Genomic DNA, 26653 nt, shown 5'->3' with positions numbered 1-26653 from the left:
ACAAAAGTACCCACTAAAGCAGTTTACGTTGGAGCACGTTGTATGTCATCGTTGAGTTTACAGGTCGTAACTTGTTTCCATTAGCACCTGGTCGTCAAAGCGAGTGTGATTAATCTAATTTGTCCGTTTTAAGCAGGAATAGCTCTTGTCGTATGCAGGGTATTCTTTGAGCTGCTCATGACATCTCCTTCTCGCCCTCACTCAGCGTAATGGTTCATATCACTTTTAGTATTTCTAACATAAAAGCCTCACCCCTTTCTGACTCTTTCAACTTGTCAATTTATACCAGGATCGCACTCAACGCAATTTTTTAAACGAATGCTGTTTTTATAATGACGAAATATATTTTATTAGTCGTTAATATTATTATTTTATAATTAATTTTAAATGAAATAATAATTATATATTTACATTTATACCTATATTTTTTACTGGTGCTAACAGCCAAAAAGCCCTAAGGCTTTAATAAGATACTATTGTATGTTTTCCATAATGTAAAAGTTATTAAATACTTTGTTACTTATAACTAAAATATCTGTAATATTGATTTAGCGTCCCCCATTGAGTTTAATTAAAACTAATTGCGAGGGCTCAACGTTTAGATAGCTGTACGAATCTTCGGTCTAACTAGTAACTAGGGGAGAAATTGGCGTTCGCGACGTCTTCCCCCTTACATCCCCTCACACAGATAATTAACTGCAGATATACCCCATATCGTAGGGTACGATCAAATTTTGTACAACGCTTTTTAAAGAGCGGTGAGCGCTACCGGGAATTGCAGGACCGCAACTGTGATGGGGTTGAAAACATTTGTTAGGGTGAGTATTTAAACGAACATGATTTTTAATTTTTACACGATTTTTAAAAATAAATTTGAGTATATGTGAGAAGGTATTGAGCATTCCATCATCATAAAAACGTACCAGTGAATCAACATTCAATGCTCACCAATATCATTCTCACAAGTATTTCCAATATTTTCATTCTGTTTTTTTATGAATGCTTGATTAAATATGTAACCTTTTATCGTATTCACAAGTCATGTCACCCTTTCAAATCTTAAATCATCGTAAGAGAATAAACTTGACTTTCACCGCATAATATGATCTGATCCGTATTTACGACCTTCGACACTTTTGTTCTGATTCTATAGAAAATGGGGTTCAATGAAGTTTGGACACTGCGCCATTTAGTTAGGGGATTCAACGGAGCCCGATTACATACGACGCCAGACGTATAAATCACGATAGTAATGCCGCAGCATCCGGCGCGTCTCCGCGCTCTGTCGAGGAACGCTTGCCTAATATTTACCACTCACCCTCGGTACGCGACGCCCTCGGCCATGGCAATTGCAGAACAAGAGCGACGATATAATTTATTAATTCACGCTTATTGTTTTTTAAAGTTCCCCGCGTCTTTAAATAAACGAAATCTTTTGCGGAAACTCGTCTGGTCCATTGTTGCCAAACAATAAAACCAACTGCAGTTACTGAGACCACATACTGAGCGCTCTTATATTGACCAAACTACTACCTATGTATGGATTTTACCATATTTATTATATATTTTTATTGAGGCGTATATTAGTCTTAAAAATAATAGAATGTATATAAACCGGTTTGAATGCACTATTCAACGTGAAAGCCCTGATGGCCCAGTGGATGAAAAACAAGACCTCAACGAGGTTCGAGTTTGAATGCGGTAAAGCATTGCTGAATATTCTAAATGGCAAATTTGTTTTATTAAAGGTCAGATTTGCTAACGACCACTAAATATATAAAAAAACGTAAATCCAGCCGTGAGACATTTACTGTTACTTAGTTTACTTTTATCCAATTTGGTATTATTACCATAATATAAATCTTTACCAACGTATTACTTGGTATCATACCTCAAAGTTGCAGTACAGGTAAATACTTATTTACTACTGTCTAGCCACGTTCATTTTAAAAACAAAACACAATAAACAAGCAAAAACAACTTTTAAATAATTCAATGACTTAAAATTATATTTGGCGTTTGGTTTGCACATGACAGGTACGCCAGCGGAAGATTTGATGCAACCCCTCTTGACAGTACAACCCTACGTAATATCTTGTTATGACAACATACCTTCAACTCGTATTATTGGATACAGAGCAGTAAAAGTAATACGCTGAAATAACTTGAACAAATATAATGTATCTTTCTAAATTTACTTGCTCTTTTCGATAAAAAAAGCTGTCAAAAGTTATAGCTAATCCTTTTTTTGATATATTACTAATGGTACGAAAGCCCGTGGTAAAAATATCCGAAATTAAAGAAACCGAATGCTGTAGGAAGATGTTGCTACTTACACAGATTGTAAATGCGTCTTGTCCGTAGGAACTATATATTCCTGGGTTTATATAATAATATAAATCCTAAAGTTTTTATTAATTAAATGTTTGATATTTAATCACGCTCAACCGGCTGATTAAAGAAAATTTGGTGAAAAATTCTATTATGTTTTAGACATTTTACTTTTTGTTACTTTTTTATTATACTTTTTTAGACAATAGGGTATTTACAGTAAGCGAGGTGTAAGTAATATTTAAATATTAAATTGTACATAGAATGATAGTTGTTATCTTGAGTCAACCAACTTTTGTTGTAGAAAATGTATACCCAAGTGATAAAGAACCAAGACCATGACATTGACAAGTTGATTCTACGAATTAAAAAAGCTTTAAAATAAAATAATGATTGCGACTAATTCATACATTAACATTTACTTTTTAATACATATTTTTTTAATTATCGATGTTTAATTACCAATTTTATATTCATCATGCATTTGTACATACATATGTAAATATATAATATACATATTATATAACATAATAAAAACATATATAAAATTATTTGTATTAAAGCTAAAAGTATTTATATTATTAACCACCCCTTATTAAGAGCCATATTTTCTACCATTAAAAAATGTTTACCCCGTAATTAAGGTCTTTATTAATGCATGAATTCCACAGAACGACGGTTTTATAGAATTACTTTTATATTGCCTTTAAAAAATAATGGCTATTTTAATTATATTATAAATGGATATTTTACTTTAATTTTTTTGCTTAGCGCGAAGGTTGCATGTTGATTTTTATTTACGTATTAACAAATAAAAAATAGAAGGTCGTTTATATACTTATATTATTGTTTTGCGAATAAAAATAATGTATTGTCAACCATTATAAATTATATAAATGAATATATCTTAAAAAAAAATAAAGACAGATTAAGTCTGATTTCAAAATTATACACAACCAATCCGTGGATTAAAAAAAAACTGTCTTTTTAAGTTAATATGGCTATTGCAAGTCATCCAAACCAAAATAACCTATTAGTTTTGTCTGTCTTTCAGTTCGCTCGGGATAATTCAAAATGGATAACAATTACAAACATAAATTATTGAATTATTGAAAGGAGTATCTCAATTTTACGATGAGTACCGTTTAGTCTTTATTTCAACAAAATCGATTGAATCTAACAAAAGTTATACAACTTGAAGTTTACCTACTACCACCTACCTAGTCTGTTTCATGTATAATACAAAAATAGCAAGTCACGACAAGTTAATGGTTATTAATACATTCCTTATAATATTAATTTTTGGTTATTAATACATTTTCGCAATTATTCCAATGCAGAGGAAAGTCAGTGCATAACTGCAAGTTAAACAGTTAATATATACGAATGCGATGATGCAAAACTTGTGCGAACAAAAAGCATAGTTTTTCATTGGCGCGTCGTCTGGCGACGGCTTGAGATCGATAGTGAGGCGACAGAATTCCAAAACACGAAATGTAACTTTAGTAATTTAATTAACAATGGTGTTGCATTCTTCTTCATATTTACAGCTTAAAATAAACGTGTTTTTGAAAATCGTCCATAAACAACGAACAAGTTTCAGTAAAAACAAGTAAAACTAACAGTTATATTAAAAAAAAACTTTTAATGATTAACGGTCTGTATACAGATCTGCTTACTTGTTAAGTAACCTCGAATTCAATTCTTGACAACTCCAAAATTTCTCTTACATTTCAATTCTATTTTTTTAATTTTTGTCTTTAAGTTATGTCAAATGGATTGTCAATAATTAGATCGCCAACCTCACGTAGTGTAGAGAGTGAGTATCTTTAATTACATTTTGAAAACAGTTCAAAAGAGTGTTTCTTGTAACTAAAGCAATACAAGCCTATTGTAAACAAAAATAATAATATAGAACATAAAATAAATTGAAACTAAATATATATTTGACTCAAAACATAAATATCTAAATGATAAAAAAATAGTCGGTGTTTACAAAATAAATAACTCATTACTGAGTTACATCATTAATAAAATGAAAATATTTTTATAAAATATTAAGTAATAGCCTAGTTGAGATCTTACCTTAGAATCGAGGAAGGACTTTTCATATACTTAATTACGAATTGAAATGTTCATATATTCTGAGGATATCCTGAGGATATACCTCATATCCTCATGCCCCAGAATCGTAAAGTAGGCTGTAAACCTTCTTAAGAAAAGAGCAGATCTTTTATCAACAGTGGGACATGTATGAGCACTTTTACTTGACGCTAAGTAATACTAGATTTTAACTTTTCTTTTCTATTAACATTTTTTGTATAAAAATTTCAACTAAATAATTCATAATTCATAACCCCAATAATACCAATTGATCTGGAATTTATATGCTTATAGGAACTAATGTTTCAGTGATATTCCGCAATCAATGAAATGATATCATTACTCAACTGAATTACCCACCAATTAGTACACCAAAGAGCAATAAGGGAAGCAAACCCTAATCACATTGGCATGCGAGCCACACTGGCACGAAAACGTTAAAATTACTGAGAAATTGTTCTACAATTTGAATTTAAAATATCACCGTGATACAACACAAAATTTGCATTATTCGTGCACCCTTCACGGTCCCGCATACAAAATTTCAATGACATTGCTAATGATTTAGGGCGAAAATTAAACTCTCCCTCAACGGTACTGACCGTAAATATTGTCGCGTCGAAATAAAACGAGACACATATTACAAAGCATAAACTAATTATACTGCGTCATTGATGCAAAACGAGATTTAAATAGTGAAATATATCATTAAATTGTATATCTACATGTACAAAAACACCTGTTTAAATTAATGGGAAGTCGCGAAAAGCTTTTTGAAGATCGCTTGGCCGCTATAATTTCTTGACGAGTGTTCCGTCCTGCCTTGTAGCGAGCGACGAAGCGAAAATTTAGATCTCAGCTAATTGCTTACCTAATTAACACCTCCCGTCTCAGGCCGTCTAACTTTGGTTTACAATTATTTATACTCTATACCAAACTTGTATTTGAATGATATAAATGCAAAATAAAAAAGACATTTGAGTCTGACATCTTTAAACTTACGAATAACCATTATAAATATGTTTTTATAGTATTTAAGTTCTGCATGTTAAACTTAAGTTTCCGCTAAGAAATTATATATATGAATCCAACATTTTTCCGACACATTGTTTATATTTTATTTTCAAATTATAATTGTCGTTTTGTTAAATCAACAAAAATTAATAATAAATGGAATTGTGTAAATATTAGAAGTCAATAATATTTAAGAGCCCATAAACTTCGTAGAATTGGGCAAGTAATCCGGTAGTTGATTTATTTGAAAGGGAAACGTCGCTCCCAAGAGTTAGAAAGTTCAATATTGAATCTCAAAATTGCTTTAAGCTGCTGCAGACGAGCTGATAATAGAAAGTGCTTACTTGGAATATCAACCTTACAGCACACTTTTAAAGGGCGAAATTGCTTGCGACAGTTTTTTAAGCTAGGTGTTGTTACAGTCGCCACGCTTATTGGCATGTCCTCGAAGCTTCTTGCCTTCGCCTTTACCAACAAGACTTCCTAGAAAAAAAAAACCTTTTTTAAAATTAAAGCTACAAAGTATTTATAGATAATTTAAGATTTAGTAGTTATACAAATTACTTTAAAAAAGGCTTAAATAAACCAATTATTTATGACTGGCCTATTCGTTATTTGATATTGTTTACTGAATTTCCTGTCGGTTGTTCTTGGAATACATTCTGAACCGGTGGTAGCATAACCCTAAATAGATACCCATGTTTATCCGTTGGTAGGGCTTTCTGCACACTCATCAGATATTCTGCCGCTAAACAGCAATACTATAATATAATAGTATTGTTGCTTTCTGGTTTGAAGGGTGAATGAGCCAGTGTAACTACAGACACAAGGGACATAACTTCTTAGTTCCCAAGGTTGGTAGCAATGGCTATGTGCGATGGTGACTAATTACCATCAAGTGGCCCATTTGTCCGCCTCGTCCACCTGCCTATAACATTAAAAATAAAAACACGAGTATGTATAAAATGAAGATTCTAATATTTGTAGGGATTTTTAATAAAGAATATTTTATATTTACTTATAATAATCAGTATTTATAACAGTTGTTGTTTAAAAAATATGTAATAATATTTATGTATTAAACAAACGTTTGAAATCCAATTTAGCCACAGCTCATAAATCTTAACCCTACTTACTTCAACCAGACTAAACCAACAACGAAACTTGGAATTCCAACTACTTAATTGACAAAGTTTTGTTCAATTTAAAAACTAGTTGAATTCCACTAGAACTTGAAAATTTTTACCGATTTAGATTGCTTTATAAATAAATATTATCTGATGGAGTCCTAAAAAAAACATATTGAGAACTAAGGTAATGTGTTAACATAACTTCGTACAAATCTAAATACTTATAAACATATATCTAACAGAAACTGTAATATAGTTTATTGAATTTATAAACCGATCGTAGAAAAAATCTATAATATATTACTATGATTCTTTTATATATCCATATAATTTGTAAATATACATGCTTTAATATAATAAAATATTCGATGAACTATATGAAAACTGGTTATTTTAAATTAAAAAATATTTTTACGCAAATCACAAGTATTATGTACAAACATTCCCTTTAATTAATAATAATATTCTCAATAATTTCTTCTTCTTTAAATTTGGTTTAAAAAATAGGTCATTAATCAAACCATTAATTTTAAGTATGGGAATTTAATAATTAATAAATAGCAACCTTTTTTAATTATATATAACTTTAGTATTAAAACTACCACCGGTTTGGAAAATAAATACCCTGATGTTTGAAGAACCGACCAAAGAAATTCGGTACTCCCCTCTTCAATTTTCTCTTTACATAAATTTCGTCAATAATTTCTTTAATTTTTAATAATTAGGTACAATCAACAATTTACCTTTGAAGTTACAAACATTTCTAAGGCCACGTCCAATTTTTTATATATTTAATTTATTGTCAAACGTAACAAATACTTCTGAGGATATTGAAGCAACAGGTGATGATTTTAGGCGATGATCTTGGGATAATCTAGACTTAATGTCGGCTACCCTGGTGCTAATTGATCTTTGGCAAGTTTTTGCATAGCCCGTCTGTGTTGAGAAGACGCTATTCAGGTTGTCAGTATGCGTATAAGCTCGGCATCACTCGGAGGTCGACGCCCGGGGGTGCGCCAGGGGGCGTTTTGCACTTCCGCCTCACTGCACTCATTTCCGCATAAACAGTGCCTACCTTACTGTACCAAGAAATAAGCCTAGGATTATTATGACAATATAAATGTTATTAACATGCACGACTCCAATATTTTTTACCAAAGTCACGGTTTTAAAAATATTTGTAATTTTTTTTATCCTAAACCTTTTTAAACAAAATAATTAAAAAAAACTGAATAATAATAGACATGTCATCGGTGACGAAGTGATCTATGTAGACTTAGATAACGATTAATATACACTTGAACCGCATTAGTCAAAGCAGGAAACGCAATTTGAAGTCCCCTTTAAAAGTTTCCAAAGCGGAGGAGTATGGGTGAAATAAAACAAAGGCAGCACGCGCCCGCCGCGGCACTCATACTGAGTGCTCTGCTTTGTGGCAGCCCTGGCGATACAATGCATCGCGCGATACATCTACACGCAGCCCTATCCTACAAACTCCTGTACTAAAGCTTATTACTCCCGTGACATACACACAAATGAAATAATTTACTCATATTTAATGAAACCCGATTTACACATTTCAATGTCTCTGTAATAATATTTAAATAGTAGTTCAACATTTTCTGTTTAAATGATATTATCATGTCATTTAATAATTTACTTACTAATTTCCGAAGTTCTATGTAAGATATTTGTTAATTATTTTAGATTATATATGGAAATGAAATACTCATTATACTTTTAAACTTGGCTGTTATATTATTAATTAAAAAAGTATATTGTTATTATTTATACGTACCACACAACATTTTAAACAGTGAAAAATGGAAGAGAATATTTTTCAGAAAATGAATCTCGATATATTAAAAAACAATACAATAATATGCGATCGTACACTGTATCAATTACTACATTGTATTAGTATTTATTTGGGCGTTAACAAATTCCAATAAGTATATCCGAGAGCATTACATATCGTTGTGGCTAGTAAAAGCTTGAGTGTGGTAGACATCATTAGAGGCGAGCACTAATGAAGCTCTCGATCGCTGAAGATGTAAGAAGCGACCCATGGCTCGGTTATCAGCGTCTCCCTACTCGTGAGTAACACACAATGCATTTCGTAAGCTCGAGTTTTTTTCATTATGCGAACATAGAAAATTCAAGAGAAGTCACAAAAATTTATTTAACATAAAGACATCAAATGAATTTTATTATTTAAATAGTAGTGTTGTGAAATTGAATAAAACACGTTATCAAACAACATTTTTAGAGACGCGTAAATCCATTTGAACCGAGTTTTTCCCCCATTCACCCTTATCGACTAGGTAACTATAAAACTACATTGAGGCTTAGAAAACTTCTAAGTCCAATATTGGGTAGGTACATATTTTTTTACTGCAGCATTTGATTGAGGAAGTATGGCGTAGAACTCAGTGCAGCGTTGAGGGCTTATCGAGAGCTGGCGTGAAAGCGGCTCTTCTTTCAAAGGGGTGCTTTGTGCATGCCACTACAACCACTTTAAAGCAGAGAACATACATCCACTAATATGAATACTTATAATGAATGCTATAGCAGACGCCAGCGGGGCGCTATTTGAAGTTGTCACAAATTTTATATTCTTGCTTCGCCATTTAAGAAAAAACAGAACCAATTATTTTTCAGTTTAATCAACATGTGATCTGTTTTTTGTTATATTTACTTTTAGATTATTTAAATATTCATATTCGTTATATACTCGTGTAAATATTAATTAGAACATCGATTTAGATAAAATTCATGAACTATTTTTTTTATTCTTTTATAAAGAAACTTTCTATATTGATTGACTTCCGCAATGAGATGGGAACTAATTGTGAGTGATAAGAGCAATCGACCTACATAGTTATCCTCTAATTCAGTTCTAATGGTACAGTAAGAGGAAACGTTTCCGAGGCAGGCAGGCTTCCAGAGGAAATGACTCCAATTTAATATTATCTCGGGGAATTGACTGCCAAGACCTTCTTAGCTACCTTTTAAGTAAATTTTACCGTTTTATTATAATCCGCACTGCAAAATAATTATTTTGAAATGGTTACATTTTTATTAATCTATTTAAACAACTTGAATGAAAAATACATGAATGTTTTATAGCATGTCATAGTTTATTTCTTAATAAACAATCACCTTAAAATGTTAAAGACAAAAAGTATATCTAGCTTATTACTAATTCACTATTAACCCTAGCTCCAAAATTTCATTCATCAACCGATATAGAATAACCAAATATTCTTAAATTTAGCGATCTTTCTCATAGCAACGTGCTCGTGAAATATAAAAATAAGTACATAGAATTAAAAAAAAAGTAATGTGTCAAAGGGTTTTGATCTTTAAAATAAAACAGCCTTTGAGCACCATATGTTGTTTGATTAATTGTTTTCGTTGACTCTTTAGTTATCTGTTATGAATATGTTATACAATTCATTGTTTATTGAGTAAATATAAATAAATAAAATGAAATAGTACACTTTTATGACTATATTTATAGAAATAAATCTGCTTTTATTTAACTGCAAAAATGTTGTTAAACTATCATCCGATTAGGTGTAACTCAATCCGTTCCATCCAAATAATACTATAATTTTAATCTTTACAGCGGGTGTGACGACGTACAGCGTTCGTTGGAACTTTTGGACCAGGTGCTAAGTGAGTACGACGAAGGAGAGCCCCGGTCATTAGAGGCGCGCGCGCCGCCTACGCCGGCCACTCCGGCCACCCCCGCCACACCCGCCACTGACGACGACTCGCCACTCGCCGGACACACTTCCGAGGACGATGGATATATGAGCATGAACGGAAGACGGTAAGGAAGATTTACTATCCCAACATATTGCTTTGGAATATACACTACTACTATTAAAGGTTTGGCTTTAAAGTCAAATTTACCAACCAATTGCATGCGGTCTGTGGAGGTGTTATCTGAAGAGAACCATATCGCTCGGACTTGCTAAACAATAATGTTTTTGAAATTATTATTCTCACAACGTCAAACGAAATTTACCCCGTTTTGAAACAAATCAATTGCAAAACAATCTACAAATGTTATAAAAAATTAAAATACGTAACGTTTATAGTTTGAGTATTTATTTTATGTAGAAATATATTTATTTAATTTATATTTTATGTAGAGATACGTTATGTTTAATTTTATAGGCAAACATTTTTGCCTACTGGTTAATTGTTATCGTATTTGACTCGATTTCTGATTTTTTTTCTCATACCGTTACAAAGAAAAAAGCTATAAATATAATATTAATATATCATTTCAGAGCGAAATTCGCGCTGGGTTTCCGACCTACGGAAGAACGCGAGGAGTGTTCACCACCGGACCCCCCCTCGCCACGCTCTCCTCCACCGCCAGAAGAAGCAGAGAGAATAATTTCAACTCTACTTCCAAAGTAATAAACATTTACTTTAATATTTGGTAGGGCTTGGTGCGAGCCCAAGTATGTACCGGCAACTTCCGCTCTTCACTTACTCTACTACCAAACAGCAAAATATTTATACAACATAATTACAGGTCTAAGGGGCATAATATATTTGTTCTAGTGATTGGTGGCACATTAATGACTCAAGGAATGTTTAATATTTCTAAGTGCCAATATTTTGACAACTTTGCTTTTTGGTGGCCCATTTGCTGGCTTGTCTTCATTCGAAATATTAAAAAAACGAATAAAATTATAACAAAAAACAATTATAATTACAGAGTGTCACCTGCAAATTCTGCAAAACGAACAACTTCAGTTGAACGGTGTGAAGCCGAAGAGAAATTAGACTCGATAATAAGCGTAAACGGAATAACAACCGCAACTCAAACTACGTTTGTAAGTTATTCAATAGTTTCGTAGTTTCCAATACAATTATTGCAATCCAACTTAAACAGTTTTGTTGTCTTAAGTCAAATGTAAATAATATTTATGTATGTATAAAAATAATTACAGCCGAAAACCAGACACCAACGTCCATACGGGTGGGATAAAGACATTGAAACAAATGGGTTCCAGCTGCAGCAGCCGCCAGTTCCTCCCTATAAATTCTCATCGCTACAACACGGTTCCCGACCTCCTCAATCAGAAGTCATTCCAACATGGCTTCCTCCAAGACATTCAGCTCCGCCCATTAATCTAAAAAAATCACCAAGTTTTGAGAATCCACCTGTGTTTCCTTTCATGGGCTTCTCAAGCGATTTTAATGATAAGCCATATAATGAACATCCAGTCACTATTTACCCTGGACCAAATATACAATATAATCGACAATCTCACTCTCCAACATACAAAATATCGCCATCAAGTATCGCTAAAAGTGTTGACAAAAAGAACAATGGTAAACGCGATAGCAGATCGGAAGAAGAAATGCTATCGCCCAAGAGCAAAATACCTCCGCGGACTCTCGCCAGTTCTATGGAGAGGCATAGAGAAGTGTGTAGAGGATCATCGGAGGATATAATGGAGAGTTGCAAGATGCGAGGTTCGAATAGAAGTAACGACGAAGAACATTTTTCAGACGATTCGCTGGAAGAGTCGTTTCCACCGCCACCACCCGCTGTTAGCACGCCCTCGAAACGCAATTCCATAGCTTGGGAAGTGTCTCTCGATGGTGATGATCCATTACTCACACCAGGAAGTACAAAGGTAAAGTAAACTACACTTATTTACTTAATATCGCTAATATTAGACTAGTCTTAACTCGTATCACGTTTATTCGTTGATGTGATATCGATATAAAACTACTTCACGAATGTGTAATATCATTGCTATGTTATTTGTAAGAGCGTTGTCGATTAGATGCAAATTTCGACAATAATGATAATAATTTAATATGAGTTACAAAATTAAATAATTGTTTAATGAATGTAATTTTTTTTATTATAGGTCATAGGGAGAAGAAGACGAAAATCTGGAGACCAATCACATTCAAGCACGAGTTCTATACCTCAAAGAGTAGACGATGATTGGGGCGAAGAGTATTGGCCGCCACCACCGCCAATATCTCAGTGTGAGCCCCTTGCGTCACCTATTTCTGATGCAGAAACAGAACATCGTCGTGCTCAAGATCTTGCAACAGGCACTTATGTTATCCGAAAAGGAAAGAATAGGAAGCAGTTACCGAGCTTTAATAAGAATGCAATAAATAAAGCACAACCTAACGCCAATAATCTTTCACAAAGTCATAGTTTGAATAGAAGTTTTGAAAAGTCTATAGACGGTTCAAGTATTTCAATTAGTGGATCAGGATCTGTTGGTTCCTATAATTCTAGACCAAGTTCGGATTTAAGTTTGCCTCAATCAAGGTACAGTGCTGACTTGAACTCGAGGTTGAGTCGTGAACTAAATACGCCAAACTCTAGATATAGTATTGATCTTTGTACTCCGAATTCTAGATTAAGTAAAGAAATTACTTCCCCTAAGTCAAGACTAAGTTTGGATCTCAATAATGCCCAAGATAGATACATCAACCCTGAGTACTATGGTCATAGCCCTAAAAGTAGACAGGTAAATAGTGATAAAACCGTTGTTTGTTCCAAGAGTAATAGTATTCAAAGTAAATTATCTCCACAGAATAGGTTTACTGATTTTAAAAAATATTCTTCTACTTTTGATAACATCCAATCACTAATTAAAGAAGGTAAAGTGGAAGAAACACCTCAGACGGAATGCAATGAAACTGTCAGCGAGCTTTCAACTATACCTCCGAATATGGTGCGAGTAATATCTTTACCAAGTCTAGGAGCCGAAGGAGAAAGCAATAGTGCAAGCCGCCAAGCCCTTATAACCACAGTTGAGGAAGAGGAAGATCAGGAAAGTGGGGAACCAGGATCTAGCGGTGAGACATCACCACTTCGCAAAATTGAAAATAATATTAGTGCTATACTGAACCAAGGTCGGGACCAAAAACATTTTACTCCATATTTACCCAAAGACTGGAATATCCATAAGGACGAATACTGTGATGATATATCTAAAGATATCTTAGAAAACAGTTTCCGCTATAGCTCTAGAGAGAAACAGAAGAGACACGACATTCAAAAATCATCTAGCCACAATGAAATTCAGACTCAGAGGTCAATTGAGCGCCGCGATCGATCTTCAGGAAGGAGAACAAATAGTATGCACAAATCTACCAGTGCAAAAGACGTGCCAGTGAGTCTTATAAGGCAACCTTCTTCCTCTGACTCTGCAGTTTCTAGTGGCGGAGATTTCCCTCTTAATGTACAAATAGTTGAACATTCCTACAGACATAACCAGTTGCCTCCATCCCCGAGCATGGGTCACGAAATGGGTCCTTTACCACAAACACCAGAATCTCCAAAGTTTCCACCTTTACCACCGTCGCCGGTGCAAGAGGTAGAGGACGAATACACAGAAATTATGCAACCTACAGAAAGACGTCACGGTCGAAAAGCCGACACTCTACCGACCCCGACAATGGAATCCAGAAGAAGGTATAGAAAAGTGTACTGTATTACGAGTAACAATAACAATAACTAAGAGACGTTGCAAAATTCAAAATAAGATCAATGGTCTACGCTTACCTTTAAATTCAGTTTGTTTTTTACTTCTACATTTGTGTATACGTTTCAATAAAAATAACGTTTATTTAATCGTTATTTACAGGCCATCTGAACCCCCAGCAGTGCCCCCACACCGCGATACTACGAACAGTCTCAAAACGAGGTCAATGGAGACAAGTTATAATAAAAATAGAAGAAATAGTAATTTCAAAAGTGGCTCTACCGACAGGCGAACACTACCTACCGGTAAGGAAATTATTTTTATTAGTCGACAAAACCGCAATGCGAAAGGTAATTAATATACTAAGCATGTTCAAATAGAATAGGTAAAAAAAATTGGACGTGTAATTTTTATTGTTTGTATATTAGATACATAGCCATTCCAACTTCATACGGGTAAAATAAAGTTTATTAAAATATTATATTATTACTAATTCGAATTGCAAAGTATTATTAAATATTTATCTCCATAAAAAAAATATTTTATTTGTTTTGATATAAAAATTATTTGTGATAATTAACTACATTTTTAGGTATTTTTATATACAAATTACAAATATAAAAGCGAGTAAAACCGGTTAGTTGCTATGACTTATGGTTTTATAAGGTAGAGAGACTAATATATTATATATTTGTTAATACCTTTATTGTACACCACATTATATAAATTACAAATGAAACAGTAAATAAATACAGAAATACGGACCTACAGCATAAAAGTTGATCTTATTCCAGGAAAATCCAAAAAATAAAAGTGATTATTTAGACCACTTGTTGTTGAAAAACTATCTAAAATTTTAAACACATCATACGTATCTTTCAGACACGGGGGCTAGTGGAGCTAGACGGAGGACACTCCAGCGACAGAGCCGCGAGGCCAGCGTGCGCGGGCAGCTGCAGACGTCGGCGAGCTTGCCCGAGACGCCGGTGTTCGCCCGCGGCTGCGACGTGCCGCGCACGCCACCGCGGAACTCCACGGGTACGCCGCGGAGCAACATTGTTAACTCTATGCAGACTATAGGTTAGAATTCTATATTCACTTGTTCTTTGATATTTACTAATCAGTATTTGTGCCAATATATTTTATTTTCTACTCTAAAACTTTGAATATTTGAAAATCCCTTCTCTCAATGAGCTCAATGATTTCGTGAAATATCTCTGTTGTAAGTTGGTGAGGATTTGGGTATCCTGCTGATTCCAGATGATGCTGCAACATTAAGTCGGGGTAACCATGTTAATATAATATCATTGCAGTCATGGGATACTTCATTTTGAATCGATCAAACCAGTAGAAGTTGCTTATACTCCCTTCTAACTAGAAAATAGCTAGTAATCTTCAAACAACTGAATAGATTATCTTTAAGAAAATTCTCTTTTAGTAACCCTTTTGTAAAAAAAGTTTATGACAGATACATCAAACTAGTTGTATTAAATACAAAGCAATTTTCTTGTTATTTGAATGAAAGACTTAAATACATACAAATAAAAAATAGCTATTGTACAAATCGTAACCGCGTGGAATGGTGGCAAGGATACTAGCAGCATTTTCTCTTTTAATCGCAATTCCGTGGCCTAGTAGGGGCAACGGGACGTTATATTTCTGATGACAATTGTTGTACTAATACTCCAATATCCAAGCGTTGCAACTGCAAACGAAACAACAATATAATTTGGAATAAGAGACGAATATTTGCCACGTTTGTTCGCTTCAGCTTTTTCCACGGCTCCGGATTTTAACAAGTTTCTCTGATATGAGACGGGTCTAGTGGATGTGAGTGGAGGGATGTTGCGTCTCACATTAAGGCAGTCCTCGTTATCAGGGAACCAGTGTCAGTCCATCAAGTGTCTTGCCATCATCACGACTAATTCCACGGGGCTCAATAAGAGCAGTATTTAGTAATGATCTATATTATAATTACAATTTTTACGTTTGATTAATAGTATTTACTTTTAATGAACTTAACTAATTTAACTTAGATATAATATATTTTCAGTTAAAAGTTATAAAAAAAATTAATATTACTAAAAAGATAAATATTCCTTATACTCGTTATACGATCGAAACAATTTGATAAAAAACATTATGAGTGTTTTCAAATATTTGAAATTTCAAAGGTTTTTATTAAGACCTAAATAATTTGAATGAATCAACTGCTTATGACCACGTACACTGCAGTCTTTGAAACGTCATGAAATGAAAATTATAGGCGATATATCCGTTCATAGTTCTTAGTATTAATTTGTAACAATCCCGAAACCTAAGAATTCATTACCTAAATATTTTTTGTTTGCGGCCCGCAACATCATGACTAGCACGTGTTTGTGGTCCCTAAAAAGAAAAGGTTGATTATAGCTGGTCTAGGCTGTTTTATTTAAAATATAATTTAACCAAAAATGTGGAAGGAACGCTTTTGTAAGTTTATTTGTATTTCACTTTTTTGTTCTTATCATGTTTTTATAGAATAGGAAGGTGGGCGAGCATGTGGGCCACCTGATGCGAAATGGTCAAGTGCCCATAGACATTGGCATTGTAAGAAATGTTAACCATCGCTTACATAGCTAATGCGCCACCAACTATATGGGATATTGGGAACTAAGATGTTATGTCCTTTGTGTCTGTAATTACACTGGCTCGTTACCCTCGTATGTCTTATGGCTTGATGTAAGGCCGCAGACCCGGAGGTGCTGGGTTCAATTCCCAGGTCGGGCTAATAAAAAGTTATTGGAATTTTCTGTCTGAAAATTCTCAGTAGCAGCCCGTAGTCTGGAAGTTGGAAGTGTGTACACTCCCGTGCCTCGGAAAGCACGTAAAGCCGTTGATCCAGCTCCGGAACTCTTCCCGGTCGTGTCGGATTGCCGTCCCATCGGATTATGAGAGTGAGGGAAGAGAGAGTGCACCTGAGTTTGCGCACACACTTGTGCACTATAATATCTCCAGCGTAGTTGGCTAATTTCTCTTGAGATTGGCCGCCGTGGCCGAAATCGGTCTGGAGGACATTACACTGGCTCACTCAGCCTTCAAATCGGAAAACAACAATACCAAGTACTGCTGTAAAGCGGTAGAATATCTGATGAATGGGTGGTACCTACCCAGACGAGCTTGCACAAAGCCCTACCACCAGTAAAAGTCTCGTATGTAATAAAGTTGCTTTTTAATTTAATTTTTCTTCATTAGCTTAAGGTTGTTTTTTTCCTGTGACAACATTTATATATATATATATATTCTACAGAAGTTTGCTATTTATATATGACATTAAATACATATTTTTCATTTTTAACAGGAAGCAGTGCTACACTAGGGGGTTACGGGCGTGGGTCTGTCATGGGCACGTCAGGAGTTTGCACTGGCGCGGACTTGCTTCGTTTAGGCGGCCCGCCGCGAGGATGGTACCCTCGTCAGAGAAATAGGTAATCATCAGAACATATCATATTATTTCAATTCAATCTTATACACTCCTCTTGTTTTCATCATTCATACTCACTTCTACTCGGTACCCAAATTGTCACAGTCATTAAATATTATTAAAATCTTTAATAATTTTAATTCAAAGCTTGCGCTAAATCAAATAACCCGAGTAATTAGACCTATTATTATAATGTTCTTTTTTTAAGCATGTGCTTTATTAGTAAACTATATACAGACATTTTTGTAATAAACAAAATTAAAAAAAAAAAAAAAAAACAAACAAATAAAACATTACAAATTTATAGCAAAAACACGCCATCTAAAAGATCGTCCTGTTGCATTGTACCCAAGACACTGGCACTATTGCCTCTCTGCACCTATTATTATAAATAGTAAAGCTCATATTCGCCTAGCGCTCATTCATAATGAAATTTTAAATTTTAAACAGATTCTTTATATAATCAATACAAATAAATTAGTTACGGGAAATTTGCCACGGCGGCTATCGCCAAGGGAGATTAGCCAGCTGCGAGGACATATTATAATACACAAGAGTGTGCGTAAACAAAAGTGCACTCTCTATATCTATCATAATCCCATGTGATATCAATTCGATACGACCGAATAGAGTTCATGCGCAGGGCCAAATTCTTAAGGTAAAATTACGTATAATTTATATTATAATTCAAATTTATCTTTGAGGAAACACAAGCACGATAAATTATTTTAAACAATCATAATGCAAATATACTAATATAAGAATAAAAGATACGCTTCCTGTAGTAACCTTATATTACACATGCAAATTTCATTTAAAGTAATATCTAAATTATTAATTATTTTACAATCGATCACCTAATATGTTGTATAATAAACAAATAATCTATCCGTGTTGCAGAATTGTAATTAAACATGAACGACCATATTATAAAGGTTGATTAGTGGCTGTATAGTTAAACAAGTGGTAAAAAAGTGGTTAAAACTGGTGGTAAGGCTTTGTGCAAGCTCGTCTGGGTAGGTACCACCCACTCATCAGATATTCTACCGCAAAACAGCAATACTTGATATTGTTGTGTTCCGGCTTGAAGGGTGAGTGAGCCAGTGTAATTACAGGCACAAGGGACATAAAATCTTAGTTCCCAAGGTTGGTGGCGCATTGGCTATAAGCGATGGTTGACATTTCTTACAATGCCAATGTCTAAGGGCGTTTGGTAACCACTTACCATCAGGTGGCCCATATGCTCGTCCACCTTCCTATTCTATAAAAAAAAAAAAAAAACACAGATTTCGTTCTTTTTGTCATTATTGATTTGACATTCGAGAGAAGAAGACACCTTGTCTAACTAATACACACTAAACGTTTACAAGTAAGGCCGGAAACGATTTAATCCTACTTCTTTTTAGCTATAAGTAAAAACAAAAAACTAGGCTGAGCAAAGACCTCCTCAGCTTATGAGGAAAAGGTGCAACTTAGCGGCGATGACTAAATTGGAGCTTGCAAGCTTCTGTTAATATTTGCATATTCTAACCACTGGGCAATCGTGATACTTAGCTTAAATTTCTTTAATAGTTAATTTGCAGAGATTTATTGTTATTTATCGCTGCATTTAATCAACTAATCCAGGCATTTAGCATCAACCAATAAATACCTAATTTCCAGAAACTATCCTTTAATATACTCGTATTTATAATAGCCTAGTGGGAGTTGTAAATCGGAAACAGAATCGTGAGATCAAATTGTAATTTTATCAATGCCGGGCCTCCTGTCCTTTTTGAGAAGGTTTTTGGAACTTTTTCCACCACGATACACATGCCTTCTATATACACAACTGGTAGATTTTCATCCGACACATGCAGACACAAAAGGATCTTTGCATGACATTAAATGTAGGACATTATACGAGGATATAATAATAATATATGTACAACAGAAAATTAATGACACTCATTAGTGTCATTAATTTTCTGTTGTAAGACTTGTTAACCAGATTATATAAAATGTAACACAGCAGTTGTTTTTTTGTTCAAAAATGATTTTTTCTTTTTTCACGATTCAATGATTTGTTCACATGTAGTGAATCAAAATTAAATACCTTTTTAAAAATATTAATACCAAAACTGTCTGTCTGTTTGACACAAAGCAATAATATTTCTACTCAACACGTTTAGGTACGGGCTTGAAAAATATCAATATCACATTTATGAATGATGTTGTTATAATATTTCATTAATGATAAAACCGGGCTGTAATACGTTCAACTATATTTTATATAATAAATGAGATGTTTTTTTTGTATTGCCTTCCGAAAAAAAACTAAATCAATGTAAATGAAACTTACACCAAAAGATGAAGCGTGTTTCGTAGGTTCAAGTGTATACCTAATATTATTATATAAGTAGCTGCGCTTCGCTGATTTATTGTTGACGTGACAAGCGAGAAATTCACACTCCTGTAAATAGATAAAGTAAATGTCAACGTTAAAAGATAACTTATTTTTTTGAAATAAAATATCGCTGCAACTATCCAACGCAAGTGTGATTGACCAAAAATCTCATCATGGATCAGAATAGACCGCATGCAGTGGATATGCATGCTGAATTCGGGTTTTCCCTGATCAGGCACTTTCCGGGTGTTTACAGTCCGCATAGTATTCGACAAACAGTAACAAGTTACATACAAACATGAATAAAAGGCGATATGACATTGAAAGCATCGTATGCTTCTCACGAACGCCGTGCAATGTACGCTACACGCATTGCAAACTTCTTGCACAATTATCATTTTTATCAACGTCCGGCGCTTCTATGTGATTCTATGTAAATACATATAAAGAACTATCTGAACTGCTACTCATCAAAACATACGTGTGATGTACATTTAAAGATGGTTTCCTTGACGATAACATTATAAGGCTACATAGAATCACTAGAGTCGGATAGTCCGGTGAAACACGTCAACCTTGACTGCGGGTTCAGGGCTAGCCAACGCATAACTGAAATGTGCTTAATTTGTATTTATAATTCATCTCATGCATTGGAGCAGGTGGTGTGGTGAAATGAACTCCAAACCTTCTCCTTAAAAGGAGAGGCGGCTTTAGTCTGGTAGTGGCACATTTACAGGCTTTTATACACACACTTACACTATATTGTTTTCATGTTTGAATTAATCATTAATTGGTATTTTCCGCTCCAGTTAAGATTAAACTTACGGATAAGGGTAGTTCATATGATATTTATAACACTATACAATAAATAACATCATATATATCTATTATCATACAAGTATATTAAATTGTTATATGTTTGATGTCTTTAACATTTATCACACTTATTTATTTGATTATTAGCATCTATCTAATTTCTTATAATATCGAAAACAATTAACATATAATAGCACCTTACTATTACTAATGCTAGTTTAAGTTGCTAATGCTTTTTCTATTAAGAATATTGAAAGTCTAATCGACACTGATCCACGTTGGCTCGGTGCATGTATTGCTAGACTACATAAGTCGGAATTTTTATCGACCGCAACTTTTATTTAATTTTCCCTGTGGCTAGACTTACAAGGCTACAAATCCCTGGGTTCTAACCCCTGGGCTGGGCTAAAGAGTTATAGAGTTTATCTATCAATATATTCTCAGTAACAGCCTGGATTACGAAGTTGGAAAACACGCTGAAGTGTCGGTTCAATTTCTGATCTCTTTTCGGTCGTGTCGGATTGTGATAGCCGGTGTATGAGAAAGAGGGAATAGAGTTCACCAGTATATGCACCTGAAAATACACCTTGTACACTACTATATCTCTCCGCAGTTGCTTGTAATTAGCCGCTGCGGCGGAAAAACGAATTTATAGAGCGGAAATATATATATTCAATAAAAAGTAATAGGTAATTCATGTCACTTTTACATCTAATACCAAAGTAATTATGATAGTAAGATTTTTTGAGTATATTTGATTGATTGATTTTAAGAGTATATTTTTGTTATCATAACAGGCCAGCTTCTACGGAGCATTTGGATAGAATAACAACTTCATCGAAGATGGTGGCGGACCATCCCGTCTCCTGGGAAAGTTCGGGCGCAAGGAAACCCCTCACTTTACCACCGAACTTAACGCCCAAGTTCTTTCAGAAGTCACCCAGAGAAGCATTACGAAGAGTTACAAGCCTATTAATACGAAAAGGTAATTAAAAGTAATTTATCTTAATAAATCTTTCCTTTCGAGTTCAAAAGATGTCATCATTTTTCTAGACTGCTTATGTATGGACATTTTAACAATTTTTTGTGCGGAACTTAGAAAGTCTGAAAAATCCTTAAGGCGATACATAGATAAAATCAAAAATAAATACATATTGTATGCTCACTTTATAAGTTGCAATCTTTAATATAATGTCTCCCAATTAAATGTTACATAAATTGTATGTTAGTTTAACGTACGGGGTTAATAGAGACAATTTAAACATTTACCGGTTTCTGTGGCATTGGATAGTACTCAGAAATTCCTAGCGACAGCTGAAAGTTTTAGTGTTAGGCACTTTCTTTACGTCAAAATTTAGGTTTTATGAAAACAAAATAAAAATGTGCTTCGAATCATACGGAAGCGGGAATTAAGCTAGGGCCCTCTCCTATTTTGATTCGACATAAAAAAGTATTCGGTATTTAGTAATATAAAAAACAAGTATTCGATTGTATACTTTCTTAGAAGAGCGTTATATTTACTTGTAAACTTTTTTTTTTTTAAATGTTACTATCTTGCTTCTGGGTAAATTGCTCATTAGCAATATACCCAGAAGCTAGTTAATAGATTGTCAAATATTGGTAGTTAAAAGTGAAATTAAAAGGGCATGAATTAATAAAGTAACTTATATTAAAACAAAAAAAAATACAGAAATAAACATATTTATTTAATTAAATCAGCTGAAAATGTAAATAAAAAAATAAATAAATAAAATCATGTACTATAGAAATACAAAATAACTACGTGTATTTTTGATGACTTGGCAAGTAATTTAAATAATGATTATTTGTAACGGAAATATGCCACGGGAATTATTTTATGTTAATGGATTACATAATGAACCTACTCGTAGCATTTTTATTTAAGAAAATCTTATACTTGTTCATCTAAAAATGTAATCATAATCAGTAAGTTATATATGGGATTCAGAATAATTTTTGAGTTGTCTTTTAATATACTTAACCAATCATTATCAGTCAAGCCATGTTATCCTTCTATTTATCTATTAAATCTTAACTATATTGACGTTTCAAGTGTAGGATTTATAGTTAAGAAAAGGAACTTATGTCTTTCAATTATTTTATATTTTGTTTATTTTTTGATATACTTCACATACTTCTTATTGAAGGTGGACTTTCGCTAAATTTTAGAGAATGACCATTATAGTATCAAGTACAGTTTCACTTAAATTCTGCAGAATTTATAGATTGCATATAACACACCATAAACACTTTTCAGAGCTAAATAATATTTCCTCTACACTAAGAACAACTAATGGTGAGGAATATGTGACGAGCTAGTGATTCGTATTAAAAAAATAACAAAGTAGATAATAATAAAATATATCGACATAAATAAAATAAGAATTCAGAATGTTACCATAAACAAACAAATTATAGTCTGCATAAAATAGCAAATTGTGTTAGTCGTGGTTTATACTATTTTGTCTATATAATGAATAATTAATTTGTAAAAAATATATATTTAGAAAGCATTTAAAAACAGTGTTAGAGTAACAACTACAAAAGATAAAAAAACAAACATCTAGTTTTTAAAAATAACTAAATTTGTATAATTATAGTTAACAAAATATCTTGAAAAATGGCAAATCATATACAAAACAATATGTAAAAACTGACACTGAAAATTATAAATAATGTGAGAAACTAATTGAAATTTAAATAATTTTCTGAGATGGTCCATTAATATCTGACATGAAATTGAGAAACAAGAACAACATTTGATTGCATTAATTTTGTAGATTATATCAATAACATAATTTGACAGACCTGCCTTTAAATCTTTTGATATCATAGGTAAGACAAATTTTAGCTATATTTTAATTTCTGTCAAATTATTCAGGCACAGATTGTGATTCAACAGACTCAGCACCATTCATTGCATTATTAGAAACTACAAATTTAACACATTTTTATTATAAATGTACTTTTTATTAAAAAAATTCATTTTTAATAAAAAGTACATTTACCTTTAATTCATTAATATAATTTCAATGTTCTAAAATCTTTATTTTCCGCCAAACGAGACTTGAAGAGGTATCTTGCGGGCCGGCAGGGTCGGGGCGGCTAGTGCAGAACATTCTTCCCGAATGTACTGGCCGTTGTTGCGTTTGGACTCTACCACTTACCATCAGGTGGAGTAGAGTCGTTTGCCTTCCCGGCAAATATATATTTAAAAAAAACTAAAATATCACCAAAACCAATCAATAATATAATATATATCATAGTTCAGTTTTTTTAATCAAATACGTACAATTTTGAACTACCAGTAACTACTTTATTTATTAAAAATGGAATATTAAATGCCATGATACTTTATTGTATTGTAACTATCACATTCCAACGATATAAAGAATTACATTTAATAAAAATGTCTCTGTGTTATCACAATTAAAATGATTATCATAATATATTAAAGATGGAAAATTTTACAATTAGATCTGACGTAATAATGTAGCTACTATGTAAAGTAAAGTACTCTGTTCTCGCACGGATGATTACTTTAGAAGATGTAAACACGTTACACCCACCTTCTCTTGTCATTTATATATACGTATTTATAGTTAAACTATAACCGAATACTAATAAAATAGGAAATTTATGATACCGCTATGAACCAAATTAACTGCTACGTAATATATACTCAAAATATTTAATTATTTTATAACTTATAAAATAAATCTTAAAACGAAAACGTTAATCAATAAAATAAACAAAATTTTACTTTTAGTTGTTCCCAAGAGATGGCGTTACCTTACTGTATTTGAATGATTATCTATTTTACAGCTTAACGCCCTATTAAAACATATTTTATTTATATTAGTTAATAAATTAATATACATAAAACTTTGAAAATGTATTTATCTTATCTTTCAAACGAGAGAACATTATTATTTTGCAATTTCATTTTTGCCACTTTGTATACCCACAGTCCCACACAGAGCTTAAAAGTATATTTTGTAAATATGTATTAAAATCTAGATTAAAATATATTTTTTTTACTTTTGTACATGTTAAGTTATGCCCAAAATGTCTAAAAAGAAACGAACAAACTTTGTTTGGTGTAATTAGTAATGTAATTATGGAACGTAGCCTGATAAAAACTTGTCCGAATGTGATTGTACCAAAATATTCCGTTTGAATCTCGTTAAGACATAAATAATAATTTTACTAACAGTAATTTATAATATACATTTTTATAAGATAAAGAGTCCGTGAAGTTTATTCAATTTGTTCCGCAACATAAAAGTAATTTGCAGGATATTTAAATGTTTCACTTAAGCTATCGAATGGTCTGTAGACTCAAATAGGCACTGTTATTGTTCCAATCGAAATAATAAACCCACGCGTTCGTCCCGCAGAACAATAACACAATAAGGCGCTAACAATTGGTTAGGGGACCTCAAAAGTTTGGCGGCACAATAGCATCGAGTATACAATAGCGACTCAGTTACCTGCGGCATCAATATGTGCATAATAGTAAGCGTGCAATGAATCAGCCGTCGTCAGTCGTTAGCCCTGCCTGCCTGTCGGCTGCTCGTGACTCACCTCGTGTCATGCCGCAAGGGAGGATGACAGTACGAGTGTACCCTTTAAAAGGCACAACGTAGACATCATTATCACCTACTTCTGTACATATTTATTACGTCTGACAGATACATGCCTGCCAAATAACACCCTTGAATAGACAATGTATTAATTATGTGATTATTACAAAAATTATAAGGGAGTTCGCATTTTTAATGTGTACTTGAAGAATTAAAGTGATATGTACATAGCGTATGGTCACAAACCGGTCGCTGCCAAAGATGGCAACCGGTCAGGCTTTGAGGCCGGCAATCGGCCGCGCTGGCGCCCTACATATGACCACTCACAGTACAATTCTGCTCTCATAGAAATGTTCATTACTCGGACAACGTAGGTATAATTCTTAATACGTATGATTGCAACTTTCTCTATATATACCAAAAAAACTTTCATAAAGATATTTCTCGCAAATTCTTTGGATTCAAGCCAACACTTTTTATTTTTCATTTGACTTTTCCAAGAGAGTAAAATTAAACGCTGAATTTAAATTTTAACTTTTTTTTCTTAACACATCGTTTGTATTGGTATTTAGACGAAATATAAAAAATCATAACTAAAGTAACATCAATATCAATAGATAACAATACTGATACTAGTTTCATATCACGTCGATTACGTTCTACAAAATTGTACCACTTTTAATGATCAATAACAATTGTCAAGTAAGCCATTTCGCCGACTTGAATTATAAAATGCTTATACCCATTATTATCAAAGGAAGTATGTATGTATATTCAAATACACACAATATCACAACGGAAATTAGTTTGTGATATACGCTTGTTCATAAAACATGAACATAAAACGCTTATTTTGTACCTATTTCTAAATTATACTATCTCATTATCAACTAAACTATGTATATTACCTGAGCATATTGTTTATATTATAAGTACAATTCCACTCTTATATTTAGGAAAACTGTGTAAAAATAAATAATTATTAATACGGTTTTACATAACTTTCTAAATGTAATAATAAAACGTATTGTAAAAATACTGAGTATGTATTTATTTAATTTTGTTAAAATAGCGTCCCCTTTGCTCATTATTCTGGTGCTAGTCCCTTCTGCGCATTGTTAGTGGTTCGCGACGCGCATGCAAATGGCGACACATCCGTCTTCAACCAAATCTATGACTACATCCGGTCGTTGGGACGGACTAACGTAAAAGCTTCTCATATTACATTATTCGATCGCAGTGCGTCCACAATGTTACAATAATGTTTAAGCATTCCACTATTTCGTCTCTCGTGGAAAAGATATCGATTCAAT

At 33.1% G+C, this 26653-nt stretch overlaps 1 protein-coding gene across 3 annotated transcripts in view; it reads left to right on the top strand.

Annotated features, from left to right (window-relative positions):
- LOC126780554 (uncharacterized) overlaps window positions 1-26653 on the top strand; it is a 135060-nt gene that overhangs the window by 92638 nt on the left and 15769 nt on the right. For all 3 annotated transcript variants that reach the window (XM_050505144.1, XM_050505135.1, XM_050505152.1), the window contains 9 exons: window positions 10210-10416; window positions 10883-11011; window positions 11320-11437; window positions 11555-12247; window positions 12488-14058; window positions 14231-14373; window positions 14951-15148; window positions 17409-17535; window positions 21531-21718. In XM_050505144.1, coding sequence (XP_050361101.1) covers window positions 10210-10416; window positions 10883-11011; window positions 11320-11437; window positions 11555-12247; window positions 12488-14058; window positions 14231-14373; window positions 14951-15148; window positions 17409-17535; window positions 21531-21718 — 3374 coding nt within the window. The remainder of the gene's footprint in view (window positions 1-10209; window positions 10417-10882; window positions 11012-11319; window positions 11438-11554; window positions 12248-12487; window positions 14059-14230; window positions 14374-14950; window positions 15149-17408; window positions 17536-21530; window positions 21719-26653) is intronic.

Source organism: Nymphalis io, chromosome 3 (assembly GCF_905147045.1).
Source record: "Nymphalis io chromosome 3, ilAglIoxx1.1, whole genome shotgun sequence".
Taxonomy (NCBI): domain Eukaryota; kingdom Metazoa; phylum Arthropoda; class Insecta; order Lepidoptera; family Nymphalidae; genus Nymphalis; species Nymphalis io.
Note: the sequence above shows the minus strand (reverse complement) of the source record. Positions and strands in the feature narration are given on the sequence as shown.